Source organism: Alosa alosa, chromosome 7, assembly GCF_017589495.1.
Source record: "Alosa alosa isolate M-15738 ecotype Scorff River chromosome 7, AALO_Geno_1.1, whole genome shotgun sequence".
In the NCBI taxonomy this organism is placed as follows: domain Eukaryota; kingdom Metazoa; phylum Chordata; class Actinopteri; order Clupeiformes; family Clupeidae; genus Alosa; species Alosa alosa.
The window spans coordinates 15,513,893-15,528,892 of NC_063195.1; the positions used below are offsets into that span (position 1 = coordinate 15,513,893).

The 15,000-nt window shown below is 41.4% G+C and overlaps 1 protein-coding gene across 1 annotated transcript in view; it reads left to right on the top strand.

Moving 5' to 3' along the window:
* Positions 1–15,000, top strand: part of LOC125298264 (adhesion G protein-coupled receptor E5-like) — a 26,697-nt gene that overhangs the window by 5,040 nt on the left and 6,657 nt on the right. Inside the window, exons 2-17 of the mRNA XM_048248967.1 lie at positions 2,314–2,433; positions 2,636–2,719; positions 3,591–3,734; positions 3,955–4,083; positions 6,351–6,485; positions 6,837–6,971; positions 7,856–7,990; positions 9,115–9,249; positions 9,983–10,120; positions 10,285–10,322; positions 10,784–10,882; positions 11,021–11,177; positions 11,444–11,541; positions 11,701–12,000; positions 12,660–12,821; positions 14,507–14,698. Coding sequence (XP_048104924.1) covers positions 2,314–2,433; positions 2,636–2,719; positions 3,591–3,734; positions 3,955–4,083; positions 6,351–6,485; positions 6,837–6,971; positions 7,856–7,990; positions 9,115–9,249; positions 9,983–10,120; positions 10,285–10,322; positions 10,784–10,882; positions 11,021–11,177; positions 11,444–11,541; positions 11,701–12,000; positions 12,660–12,821; positions 14,507–14,698 — 2,201 coding nt within the window. The remainder of the gene's footprint in view (positions 1–2,313; positions 2,434–2,635; positions 2,720–3,590; positions 3,735–3,954; positions 4,084–6,350; positions 6,486–6,836; positions 6,972–7,855; positions 7,991–9,114; positions 9,250–9,982; positions 10,121–10,284; positions 10,323–10,783; positions 10,883–11,020; positions 11,178–11,443; positions 11,542–11,700; positions 12,001–12,659; positions 12,822–14,506; positions 14,699–15,000) is intronic.

Genomic DNA, 15,000 nt, shown 5'->3' on the forward strand with positions numbered 1-15,000 from the left:
TGGTCTGTGGGACAGATGATAAGGGTTCTCTGTATTCTCTAGGACACAAGCGACTCTATTACATCATCAACTGAGAGAGAGAGAGAGAGAGAGAGAGAGAGAGAGATGTGAGCACTTTCATTCCCTTTATGGGTGTGTGTGGGTGTGTGTGGTGTGTGTGTGTGTGTGTGTGTGTGTGTGTGTGTGTGTGTGTGTGTGTGTGTGTGTGTGTGTGTGTGTGTGTGTGGTTGTGTGTGTGTGTGTGTGTGTGTGTTTGTGTGTGTTACGTATTATTATTATTTGTAAGCATTAATGTAATGTGTGTGTTTGTGTGTGTGTGTGTGTGTGTGTGTGAAATGTGGTTGTGTTTGTGTGTGTGTGTGTGTGTGTGTGTGTGTGTGTGTGGATTGTGTGTTTGTGTGTGTGTGTGTGTGTGTGTGTGTGTGTGTGTGTGTGTGTTAATGTGTGTGTGTGTGTGTGTGTGTGTGTGTTTGTGGTTGTGTGTGTGTGTGTGTGTGTGTGTTATTGTTGTGTGTGTGTGTGTTTGTGTGTGTGTGTGTGTGTGTGTTTGTGTGTGTGTGTGTGTGTGTGTGTTGTGTTTGGTTGTGTGTGTTTGTGTGTGTGTGTGTTTGTGTGTGTGTGTGTGTGTGTGTGTGTGTGTGTGTGTTTGTGTGTGTGTGTGTGTGTGTGTGTGTGTGTGTTTGTGTGTGTGTGTGTGTGTGTGTGTGTGTGTGTGTCTGTGTGTGTGTGTGTGTGTGTGTGTGTGTGTGTGTCTGTGTGTGTGGGCGTGTGTGTGTGTGTGTGTGTGTGTGTGTGTGTGTGTGTCTTTTCGGGAGACAAACGTAGAAAGAAACTGAAAGGACTCACTCACATCTTTTTAGGGACTTTTGACTAGAGAAGTCTTATTTTATCCCCCCTGTGATTTGGCAGCAGTAGTTCACAGGGCATTGTAGCGCTGCCAGGGTAAACAGTTTAAAAAAACAGTTTACCCCGTTACCATGGCATCGATTGCGCCACGTGGGCAACCATGCCAAAGCGGGAGTGTCACTAACACGTTGTGTTGAGTCATCAATCAGACACATTTTATCCAGCGTGACAGCTGGATGTTGTTTTTATGTACTGCACTTTGATATTTAAGCACTTTATGGACCTCATTTAATGTGATAGAATGTAAGGTTGCTGATTTGTGTTGCTGGAAATTGGTTATGAATGCAGCGGGTTCCCCAATACACTTATACACAATTCAAAAAGAGAAGATAAGAGAGAGGGAGAGAGAGATAAAGAGAAAGAGAGAGATGAAGAGAAAGAGAGAGATGAAGAGAAAGAGAGAGATGAAGAGAGAGTGTTTTTGCCCCTATGCACATACTTCCTTGTTTTAAGGTGTGTGTTTGTGAGTGTATAAGTATAAGTATATATACTCTTTTGATCCTTTGAGGGAAATTTGGCCTCTGCATTAGTGAGCAGAAGCACACACTAATCCCGGCACAGTGAGCTGCCTGCAACAACAGCGGCGCTCGGGGAGCAGTGAGGGGTTAGGTGCCTTGCTCAAGGGCTCTTCAGCCGTGCCTACTGGTCGGGACTCGAACCGGCATCCCTCCGGACAAGGGTCAAAAGCAAGGTCAAAAAGTAAGGTCAAAAACAGGATGCCGTGGCAAGAAAACTCTGCAGTGAAGGACTCCAAGAGCCCAGCCTAAATACTGTGCCTGACTAAGTAATCAGACACAGGTGTGCTGAGCAGCAGAGCAGGGAGACAGGAGATGCAGTAGGTCAGCAGCAAAACATGGCATGGAGTTGACCACCTGGGAATGGAGCACCTTAAAAGTGCAGCCAGCCAGGTAGATACAGGAAAACCCGGCTCAGGATCTGGAAGGTCCTGGACGATTCGTGACCCTCCACTGCCCCCTACTGTAAAATAAGTGCAGCTGTTTGATTTTGTGACACCCTTCATATTACTGCCTGTGGGACTCCGAATGTGTTGCTTAGCTTGAGTGTCTGCACTGGTTTGCACATTTCAAGGGTCTAAAATCAAGATTTAAAATAAATAGAATGTACAGTGAAATATTGGGCAATTCATTTATTACAATCTTACCCATATGTGTTAGTTGTTGACTACTAATGAAGCTTTCAGTTCGTAAAGGAAGAATCATGCATCATGATGGTTTTAGGAAACAGTATTCACACAAACAAACAAACACACGCAAACAAACAAACAAAACAAACAAACAAACAAACACACACACACACACACACAAATAATCACCACAAAACCTCATGAATGTGTGTGTGTGTGTGTGTGTGTGTGTGTGTGTGTGTGTGTGTGTTTGTCCTTAACAGGCCTCTATCTGAGCAGCGGAGTGCAATTGGATGCACAATGCCCCAAGGGATGGACCCTCCATAATAGAAAATGCTTAAAGTGCCCGGATGGATTTGTTCTTAATAAAGGAAAGTGTTTAGGTAAGGATGATGGATTTGTCTATCACAATTCAAACAACCAGCAGCAGACATCACTATCCAACAACCAGACCAGACTTGCATCACCCATCCAAAAGGCTTCACATTCCACCTCAGCCTGTTTGGAGATGTGCTATTTAATGTCTTGTTGTTTGTTGCGACATGGAAGCAGCAGCCATCTTATAGTTATCTATACCACACACAGATAAGAGTTCCCAACCCAGGAACCCAAGACAGGGATCAGGTAGATGCAATGAGGGATATGTCTATACTGGTATAGAATGTGAAGGTAAGAATGCCTAATGAACTACCACCACACGCGATACGTAAGGGATAATGTATGTATGCCAGCCATTATTGGGAAAATAAGTCCCGACAAGGCGAACCGGACTTGGGGTCTTGCTTCGCCTTGAAGGGACTTATTTTCCCAATAATGACTGGCGTTCTATACATTATCCCACTTTTACATGGCTACTTGCCAAAACGAAAAAATAAACTCCACGATACCGTTGTTACCGTTTTGTTGTGGCTTTTGCTGAGAACCAAACAGTTCCCAACACACGCTGAACTTGAATCAAACGTTCTTTAGAACTCAGCTGATCAACCGTCTGCCTTCACATTTGAATGGAAATCTGTTGCCATTGACAGTGGTCATTATTTAGAGGTCCTTAGATGAAAATAATGACCAGTAGACTTTTGGGAAATCCCATTCAAGACAATGGAGCGTTCTACTAGCATTGTGAAGAGCAGTATAATGAAACATGATAATAACAAGCAGGGCCAGATACTAGTACTTAAAATCTACAGTATGTGATCACTTTGGCAGTTTTATTTTTTCAATTGTCAACAGAGATATCAGCAGAATCAAGATGCATTCTACTCTATCCTATTCTACTATATTTTATTGCATTCCAATCTACTTCTATATTTATTCACCATTGTGTGTGTGTGTCTCAGGAAACAGAGTCTGTCTGTTCTTCGCCTTGTCAACAGTCAGCTGCTGTTTGTTTGTTTATAATCTGTGTGTTGAGAGGATTTCTTTTTCTTTTATTTACAACCACCCCTCTGATAGATGTATTTCATTTAGATTCATTTTACTAAAGTTCTTACAGTTTCTTACATATTTTTTTTATTATTATTATTGCCTGACAACAATTTAGACGAAAATGAATGTATAAGTGTGGATCCTATCTGTGGACCGAATGCTACCTGCCACAACACAATAGGCAGCTACCACTGCACCTGTCAGACGGGATTCAAATCCTCAAAGGAGACATTTACTGCTGAGGACTCATTTTGCAAAGGTAAGTCCCTGTACTGTATAAACTGGGAGACATTTTGCTGGAATATTCTGGGATGTAATAAATTAATACATAGCATCCTGACTGTCCGCACGCACACACACACACACACACACACACACACACACACACACACACACACACACACACACACACATGCACACACACACACACACACACACACACACACACACACACACACTTTGTATCTTCCTCTCTGTAGATATAAATGAGTGCACGGATAAAACACACACGTGTGAGCTCAGTCAGACCTGTTTCAACACACCTGGATCCTTCAAGTGTGTGTGCCGTGATGGTTACAGACAAGGACGTGGGGACTTGGCCTGTGATGGTAAAAACATTTGTTATTCATTACATCTCTCTCTCTCTCTCTCTTTCTCTGTCTGTTTTTTCCCATAGTGTTTAGTGTAGATTAAAGACAGTTGCACAATAATTTGAATTTAATTGAATTGAATTTGAATTGAAGTCAAAATCAGGATCTAGAATTACAATTCAAATTTGAATTAAAGGAAGTAGTATTGAAATTCAATAAAATTTGATGAAATTCATATTTTAAGTGTATACTATATAGTGATTTAACAACTTATATTGCTTTGAGAAAGTAATCCACATAAAGCAGTGCTTCTCAGAATGTGGTCTGGGGACCACTGGTGTTCCACAAACTATCCCTAGTGGACCACGAGTAGATGTGGTAAAGTATCATAAGATGAGTGTTTGCAATATTGAACTAACTCTTGCAACACTGCACGTTATGTCAATTCACACTTCAAAACTGGAGTATGAAACATAACTAAAAGGTGCTCTAAGCGATGCCACACATTTTTTAGGCTAAAACATTTTATGTCACTTACTGCAAACATCACCTAACCAACCGCTAGCTGTCTGTGTCCTGAATAAACTGTAAAATGTGATCTCTGTGGACAGCCCAGGCTCCAAAAACGGCAACAAAAACAACCTGGGCAAACCTAGCCCATAAAAACATAAACTGTTCCAGCAAATCTCAGAAGAGATGCGCGTTTAGGAGAGTTTGCACAGGAGTGACATGGAAGAGAGGGGGAGGAAGTAGCGAGCTAGCTCTCTTTTTTGTTTGAAAGTCAACAGAAGTGACGTTAGCTAGCATCATTTAGAGCACCTTTAATTGTCAAAAGAGGGTTAGTTAGAGGAAAATCAAAGTCCTCTGACACAATAAGCAAGGTGGTTTAGCAAGTATTGTGCAATATACTGTTGAAGTAAGCCTATTGTTTTTTTTTTTTTTTTTTTTTTCTGTTGGTCACTGAGGTTTTTTTTAGTTAAGTGGTCCTTGGTCTAAAACAGTTTGAGAAACACTGACATAAAGTAATCCAAACCACATTTATAATAGAAGCTACCAGGATGCTGAACTGTAATTCTCCTCCACATAGCTAATCAACCTCAAACCTCAGAAACCCCACCCAGACACACAACATACCCACTCTCCACACACATACACACCTTTTCATCACCCCCCCACACACACACACACAAAATACGCCTTCTTAATTACTGCTTTTCAATTTTACTCTTTTAAGTTGAGCTGGCTCTTGAGCTTAAGAATTTCATTATTTATAATTAATTTTATAAGTATATGACAATAACACTACTTGAACTTGAACTTGAACTTAAATAGGTAACTTATAACAGTAACCAATTGCATTTCCAAAGTAACCTTCCCAACACTGAATATATGTGAAATTCAACAAATTCTTGTCATGTTGCAATGAATTTACTTCAATTTCCTGTCAATCCAATTCCAATTCAAAGTCAACTTCCTGTGGGGCAGAGTCAAATTAATTCAAATTTCCATTCATGAATTGAAATTCTGAATTTTGCACAAACCTGATCATTACAGAATGTTCTGTTTATGAAGGAAATTCAATGTCCACAGAATGTAATATATTATATGTACTGTAAATGTCCACAGAATGTAATATAATAAGTAAAGTAAATATAAAGTATTCTTTGCCAGTACGTTTGCCTTTCCTTTTCTGTAGAATTTATGCATAATACTACATGAACTTGGTTGAATAAATATACATGTATAACATATAGGCTATTCATTAATATGAATATTTATGTAATACTACCAATATATTAAAACAAAAATTATCCTATCATAAAATGAGAAAAAAATAATATAATATAATCACAGCAATAGGGAAATATTTTGCAACAACAATATTATTATTATTATTATTATTATTATTATTATTAGTAGTAGTAGTAGTAGTAGTAGTATTAGTATTAGTATTAGTATTATTATTATTAAGAAAGATAACATACCGTAATTTACCTTATAATGGGAATAATGGGAAAGTTATAACACTGTTTTGTTGAAGAATGCTGAAGAGGAAAGTTAGTTGTGAAACAGCGTCTTGCCAAAAGTGGTTGTGGTTTCAGATTCTTGAATGAAACGATTAAATAATTTGAAAAGCGTTTGTATACTGGTTTTCTTTGCCTTGTGGGAAATGGCATTTAGTTGTAGTATGTTCTCTCACTAAATGACTGCATGCACTAACTGAATACACCACCTGCAAGATACAAACAGTGTGTGTGTATGTGTGTGTGTGTGTTGTGGTGCAGATGTGGATGAGTGTACGGAGAAATCTTTTGATTGTGGCTTAAATGGCACCTGCCAAAACACGCCTGGCAGCTACACCTGCACCTGTCCTGAAGGGTTCAGGAACCATAGCAACAACACCAGAGCCCCTTGTGAAGGTGAGAGTGTGATTCGGGCCTGTTAGTCACTAAGCTGAAAGTTACTGCTGCTGGTCTGGTCTTTATTATGATGTACTCATGGTGCTAGTAAACTAGAAAAAACACACTTCACTTAACTTCACTTAAACTAGTACTACTAACGCAGACTGAATTGCAATATCATACTATGCTATGCCATTTTACAGTATACTATGCACCATGATACTAAACAGTGCTGAATACATTAATACTGCAAATTTTTGCCAGACTATTTTATTATGCTTTTCGCTATTTCAAATAATCTACTAAAATAAACATGTGCATGTGAGGTTAATCGTGTGTGTGTGTGTGTGTGTGTGTGTTCCGGTGCAGATGTGGATGAGTGTGTGGTGAGTCCTCCTGTTTGTGGCCAACACGGCACCTGCACAAACACACCTGGCAGCTACACCTGCATCTGTCCAGCAGGGTTCAGTAACCGTGGTAACAACAGCAGAGCCCCTTGTGAAGGTGAGGGTGTGATTCAGTGAGGTGCTCTTAAGGGAGGGAACTCTTAAGCAGGCCGCACACAGGCTCTGACAGGAGTGTGCCGACACTTTCTGTCACCTGCCCATGTACACCAGCGCCAACATTTTCAACTGACTAGTATATTTGATAAACAGTTATTATGTGGCGCTGGCTGACAAACATAAAATTGAATCGTAATCTACAGGGCAGCGGCAAAAGCTTGAATGCAGAGTGTGTCACACTCATATTGGTACCTATGTCTATGCCTTTACAATGCATACTACATGCTAACAGCTACTTGTTATCCCTATCAGGCATACACCTTTTGAGGACTGAATCCTTCCAGAACTTTACTGTAAATTATAAGTTTAATGGCTCATTTCCACTGGGACCAAGGTTGGCCCAAGGCTTTTCCTTGGACTTAAGCACTGTTAAATAGCCTTAGTCATCTGTTTCCACATGGTGTTGAAGAAAAAGTCAGAGGCTTTATGCCAGACACCAGAGTTTACCCTATAATGAAAATGCGACATAGTTGACCCCCATAAATGGTCACTTAAGTAAATGTAATCTTCAGTTAGCTACATTCTAGTAATCACACTCTTCAAAGTACGCCCAATGGCCCTGTTACCTGTAGACTTTAAGAACAAACAGTAGCATTTCAACACCTGAACCTGTAATGTACTGATTGTTATCGTGCTTTGCCATGTCACACTTTGCTATTCTTTACTGTGCTGTATTACACACAATGCTGTAAATCTATGATGCTACACTGTGCTGTGCCATACTTTGTTTAGCATGCTGGCATGCTCGTCAAACTTTATCTTATAACATGCTTCATAATGGTCACCACCGTGTGCGTGTGTGTGTGTTTGTGTATTCTCGTGCAGATGTGGATGAGTGTGTGGTGGGTCGTCCTGATTGTGGCTCAAATGGCACCTGCACAAACACACCTGGTGGTTACTATTGCACCTGTGCAGGAGGGTTCAGGAACCATGGCAACGACCTCAGTGCCCCCTGTGAAGGTGAGGGGGTGTGGTTTAAGGAGGTGCAGCGGTGCATTTGAGACAGGGCCTAGTGACCTCACTTAGAAAAAAGCTAAACACTTCACAAAGTACTTCATTATTATTGTGACACTGCTGGTGGTGGTAGCATAGACCTGGGCTAGAATGCAGTAGTCTGAAAAAAAGTTGTGTTGTTATAATTCCACTGCTGTGCCCTTGAACAAGGCACTTAGTCTGAGTTGCTCTGAGGAGAATGGCCCTTGTAATATAATTGATGTAAGTTGCAATGCATTGATGCGGCCATGGAGTGTTTTCAAACCTTAATAAGGGCAGTCTCATATTGATAATGATCTCATATTGGACAAATGAGACGCCTCAATGAAGTCAGAGATGATATATTTATTTGTTCAGTCTCTGAGTGGATGTGGAAGGGGACGGGGAATGGTGACGTCCAGGCTTTTTTTTTGGTCCTCAGAAATCTCCAAGCTCCGTGACAGGTGTTATTTAGAATATATTAAACTATACCTCAAATCTTCGGTACCTTAGGATGGGACCCACAACTGCAAATTACATCTAACATCACGCAATGCTGTCATGCCATGCTATGCTGTGCTTCACTGAATTAATAATTATATTATCAAACAGTTATATACTACTTCTACTGTGCTATACACACTAGTAACGTTTACATGGATGCTTCTATTCCGATTAGAACGGCTCAATCGGAACATTAATTGTCATATAAAGACCTCAATTGAAATTAAAATTCCAGATCCGATCAGAACTTTAATCGGAATGAAAGAGGTGGTGTAGTCTGCTCCTATTCCTAACGAACACCCATGTACACAGTCATTCGGATTGACTACTGTATCTTCTTTTCTTCTTTTTATCCGAAATAGTTTAATCGGAATGATAAAAAAACTGTCCATGTAAATGTGGATATGTTATCATTTTGAATATGGTGTTCTATACAAAAACATACTTATTCTATGCTGTATTTCTATTATCACACTGGATAGTTCTCTGTTATTTGCCATACTTACTAAACTAACACTGTACTAACTAAAGTTTGTGTGTGTGTGTGTGTGTGTGTGTGTGTGTGTGTGTGTGTGTGTGTGTGTGTGTGTGTGTTTGTCTTGGTTCAGATGTAAATGAATGTGAAGCAAATCATCCTGATTGTGGTCCAAACGGCACCTGCACAAACACACTTGGCAACTACGCCTGCAACTGCCCAAATGGGTTCAGGAACCATGGCAACAGCCTTAGTGGTCCCTGTGAAGGTGAGGGTGTTCAAGAAAGTGGGGTTCTCTACGACCTCAGGTCTAGAAGGCTTAAGATCGGAAACAACATACCGTACATACTACACACTTAAAACTATAAGAAACTATACAGTAGACTATATGACATACACTACACAGTCAAAGCTAAGAGAAACTAAACCATTGATAAGACAGACTCTACTTAATTAAAGCTAGGAGAAACTAAACAGTTAAACATGACAACACAATACAGAGTTAAGATAAGAGAAAAATATTTAAATAACAGACAACACATAGTTAAGATAAGAGCAACTGAACATTGAAATAAATAGACAATAGGTTACACAGTCAAAGCAAAGTAAAACGGCACAGTTAAATATGACAGACACTATACAGTCAAAGCTAAGAAAAACTGAACCGTTAAAGCTAAGATGAAAGATAACAGCCACTGAAGAGTTAACGCTAGCGGATGCTAAATAGTTAAAGCTAAGATGAACTAAATAGTAACTAAAAAGAAGCTGAACAGTTAAAGAAGTGATTCTCAGCCATCATCTCAGCCATCTAATCCTTAACACTTTGTCACATTCAGCAAATCCGGACTGTGACCCAAGGGCACATTTTCAAAATTATATTGGTATTTTTAGTGAGTTAGCACTTTGTGTTTGGAAAAAAAGTAATTATGACTTGTTATTCCTCTCTAACTGTCTTTGTGCCTCTATCTCTCTCTCCTTCTCTCTCTCTCTGTCTCCCTCAGACATAAATGAGTGTGAAACATACACAGGCATCTGTGGCTCTGAATCGGAGGGCAACTGCACAAACACTCGTGGAAGCTACACCTGTGACTGTCGTCCTGGTCACAGTAACTATGGCAACAGACAGGCCAAGTGCACAAGTGAGAAGTAGCTCACCCCCTCTCAAGCTCCTCCCCCCCCTCTCAACCATACAGTGGTCAGCCAGTGCCATGACATTCTACGAGACAGTCAGTAAGCACTTCTACCATATACAGTATTTTACCCATGATCCTTTTGATGACCACATGATCCTCTCTTTCCCCAGAACTTTCCTGTGATGGATATGAAGTCCCAAATGAGCAGGTACAGATGAATGATGCCTTTGTTCTGCTTCAATTACTTTCTCAGTCTCTTCTTCATTCTCTCTCTCTCTCTCTCTCTCTCTCATCCTGTCTTCATGTGCGTCATAGAATGACACCAATGACGAAATGACATAATGTCTGAAAGAGAGACGCGTAGATTCAGTGTCTCACTGTCCACCTGCAGTCTACCCTTCTTTCCTAACTTGTCTATCTCTTCACACATATTTGTCTCTCCTCACCTGTCTACATCTCTCTTCACCAAACCTGTCTCACCTCTTTTTGTCAAAACTCACCTCTCTGTATCTCTTTTTTTTGTCTTACACCTCATCTCTCCTTAGCTCTGTTGTCTGTTATCACTGTCTGTTTGTATCAATCTGTCTGCCTCTCTTTCTCTCTCTCTCTCTCTTCTCTCTCTCTCTCTCTCTCTCTCCCTGTTTCACTCATTCAATTCATGTGTCATAGGCTGTTGGAGGTCTGGGGCGTCTCTGGGAGAAGATGAGGAAGAACTGTGCTGGTCTAAGCAGCGGGGGAGGAGAGACAGCAGGTCAAGGACTCCTCGAGGTAACACGCACGTACAGACACACACAATACACACACACGCACACACACACACACACACACACACACAGAAATCTCTCTCTCGCTTTCTCACTCTCTATCTCTCTCTCTCTCTCTCTCTCTCTCTCTCTCTCTGTGTAGGACATGCTCACTGGGACAGATGAGTTCTTGTCCTCTGGCCAGGGCGTGGATGACAGTAGCCAAGTGACAGGCCTGCTCACCATGATGGAGAAAGCCATGATGCTCATCGGACCCCAGATGAAACAGAACCACACCAAAATGGAGTCACAGCATATAGGTACTGCAAGTTATACACACATCACACAAATGCACACACACACACACACACACACACACACACACACACACACACACACACAGGGGGACAAGTAGTTCAAAACAATGACCACAACATATACACAAATATTAGATAAGCAAACAAACGCTCAGGCAATATGTGTATTTTGTAAATAGTAAAAAAAAACAGAGGCAGTGCTTGGTATGAATTGGATTGTGATCATCTTTAGTAAAGTTGCTTGTGTGTCTGTCTGTGCTTGAACACAGAGGCGGAGCTTGTGGTGAAAAGAGGTAGAACTCCTCCCACTGGGCCGGTCATGTTGAGCACAGAGAACGCCTCCTTCAACACCAGCTGGGAAATGGCTGCAGGCTTATCCAGGCACACACACACATCACACACACACACACACACACACACACACACACACACACACACACACACACACACACACACACACACACACACACACACACATACACACACACACACACACACACACACACACACACACACACACACACACACACACACACACACACACACACATCTCTCTCACCCTTCCTCTCCAGGTTTCACTGTGGCTGCCCTGGTCAGCTACAAGAGCCTGGACTCCACCCCCGACTCCTCCTTTCAGGCCCTGAGGGAGAAGATGGAGGAGGAGGAGGAGAGGAGACAGAAGCAGCAGGAGAAGGAGGAGGAGCAGGAGAAGAAGAAGGTGCTCACGGAGCTCCAGATCGTCTCCAACGTAGTGACGGCCAGCGTCAGCAACCTAGATACATACAAACTGGACCAGAACGTCAGCCTCACCTTCAAACACCCTCAGGTAGGGATTAGTTCTCAATCAATCAATCCACCTATCAATCAATCAGACATAAAACAAATAAACAAAAAAAATCATCTTTCTGTTTCCTTTTTCACACACACACATACATACATAAAGACACACACATGCACACACGCCCAGGGAAGCACACATAAAAGCAAACACACACATGCACACACTCATTTATATACACATAAGTTTCAAGAGTAGGAGATGGAGACAAATTGGCAGGTGTGATTTACTTTTTTTTGTGCAGAGAATGTGTAGGACTGGCCAGTGATCATATTTTGTACTGCGGTACCTCTTGTTTTCTGTTTCTTTATATTTCTATTCCATGCTCTCCCTCCCATCCAATTTGATGTGAAAATGAAAACTCTCTCACTCTCTCCTACTTCCGTCTCTGTCTCTCTCTCTCCCTGTCTGTCTCTGCAGGAGAGGAATAAGTCTGAGTATAAGTTTGCGCTTCAATATGTTGACATAAACACTATAATCACAATGATAATCATAAGATCACCTAGAGGCGCTGAATTTGATATGAAAATGCTATGTGAAATGTGAAAACTCTTTCTCTCTCCCTCCTTCCATCTCCTCCCTCCTTCTCTCCCCTCTCTCTCTCTCCTTCTCTGTCTCTCTCTCCCCCTATCTGTCTCTCTCTGCAGGAGAGGAATGAGTCGGAGAGTTTGCGTTACGTGTGTGTGTTCTGGGACAGAGACTCCTGGTCACAGCACGGGTGTGTGTCGTCCTCCACCAGCACACACACCGTCTGCAGCTGCAACCATCTCAGCAGCTTTGCTGTGCTCATGGCCCTCTACGACATCAAGGTGGGCTCTTCTCCTTTCTCGGTAACACTTTACTTGACAGTATCGACATACGAGTGACATGACACTGTCATGAACACATGACACTGTCATGACACTGGAACCCTAACACCTAACTCTAACCATAATCCTAACCCTAACCTCTAACCCTAATCCTAATCCTAATACTAATTTGTTATGACAAAAACTGAATGACAGAAGCATTATGTCATAAACGTTTATGACTTGTTTATGACACGTTCATGACAGTGTCATGTGACTCATGTTGATACTGCGAGTAAAGTGTAACCCCTTTATTTACCTGTCATTATTCTCCATGCACTCCTTTCTCTACCTCTCATTATTCTCCATGCACTCCTTTCTCTACCTCTCTTTATTCTCCATGCACTCCTTTCTCTACCTCTCATTATTCTCCATGCACTTATTTATCTACCTCTCATTATTCTCCATGCACTCCTTTCTCTACCTCTCATTATTCTCCATGCACTCCTTTCTTTTAACCTCTTTATTCTCTATCATTAATAAAACATGAGAGGTGAATGAATTCATAAAAATGAAGAACTAATTCAGTGACAGTACACACCAGTGTTCGGTAAGGGGTATACACACATAATGTCACTGTCATGTGACCTGACCTACCTGTATATAACTATGTAAGATGGAGACTTTCTATTGTTTACAAGTCTGAGGAGCATTGTTGTTTTTGAATTCTTATGAAAATTGCATTAAGAGGGAACTATGGAGTGCAGACTTCTACTTTTTCATATTGTTGTTTTTCTAACAATAGCGTTTCTGAAACACATCCAAACAACGCCATACTTGACACTTTGTTCTGTCATTAGCAATACAAGGTGGGCTGGTGTGTGACGTCAATCAAACCTACTTACTACTTACAACTAGTCTTGCTGATCCTAGCACTTACCACCTGACTAGAACTGACACTCGGCTGTTTAGAAACAGCACTCACTGATGCACTTATTCCTATTGTACTCTACCTTTTTTAAATTGTCCAAGAATTGTTGAGAGAATTGCTTTAAAAAGCTTAAACTGTTTAACATGTTGTTAGTTGCTTTGGTTAAAAATATGTCAGCCAAATGTAATGCAACAATAATAATAATAATAATAATAATAATAATAAAAAAAACCTACTGGCTAGTGTGAAGTCAGTCAAATGAACAGGTCGAGAGAGATGTATTCTCTTTGAACAAAAGCATCTGCTAAGAACCAGAAGCACAATATAAATATAAACCTAGGATTTTCTTGCTTTATAGACATGCCCCCCCTATCCATGTCTCTGTGTTTTCTGTTTTTTCCTTGGCTGGATTGCCAATGTTTTATGAGGCTTTCAGGACTCTTTTTGGCCTGGTTTTACAAGCAGTCCTGCTGGTTCACGGTGAAATTGTACCCTTCAGTTACAGATGGACAGTGTTTACAATGACAACCCGTGTCATTGCTTGAGACATTGTGCCCCCTCAGTTCCTCTCCTCCCTCAGTTCTATCATGCATTTGTTCTTCTCCTCCCTCAGTTCTATCATGCATTTGTTCCTCTCCTCCCTCAGTTCTATCATGCATTTCTTCCTCTCCTCCCTCAGTTCTATCATGTGTTTCTTCCTCTCCTCCTCAGTTCCATCCTGTGTTCCTTCCTCTCCTCCCTCAGTTCTAACATGTTTCTTCCTCTCCTCCTCCAGCACACCTTTGAGCTGCAGCTGATTACGTGGATCGGTCTGGCCGTGTCTCTGGCGTGTCTGTTTGTGTGCATCCTGACCTTTGGCCTCTGTCGCTCCATCAAGGGCACGCGCACCACCATCCACCTCCACCTGTCGCTCTGCCTCTTCCTCGCCGACCTCATCTTCCTCTGCGGCATCAGCCGAGCACAGAAGGTGTGTGTGTGTGTGCGTGTGTGTGTGACTATAGTGACTATATACTACCGCTCAAATTGAGTATGGGTCCACTTAGAAATGTCTTTGTTTCCCCATGAAAATAAACAATAAATGAGTTTGAAGTAGCAGAATGAATGTTTGTGTGTGTGTGTGTGTGTGTGTGTGTACACATTCAAGACACATTTAAAGCAACACCAAAGGGTTTTTTGTACCTTAAAGTAATTTTTCTAAAATTGTTTCCGTGGTTAATCAACTCGTAACAGGGTGAACGGCACTTCTGCATTCGCTTCGCGGCCCTCTAT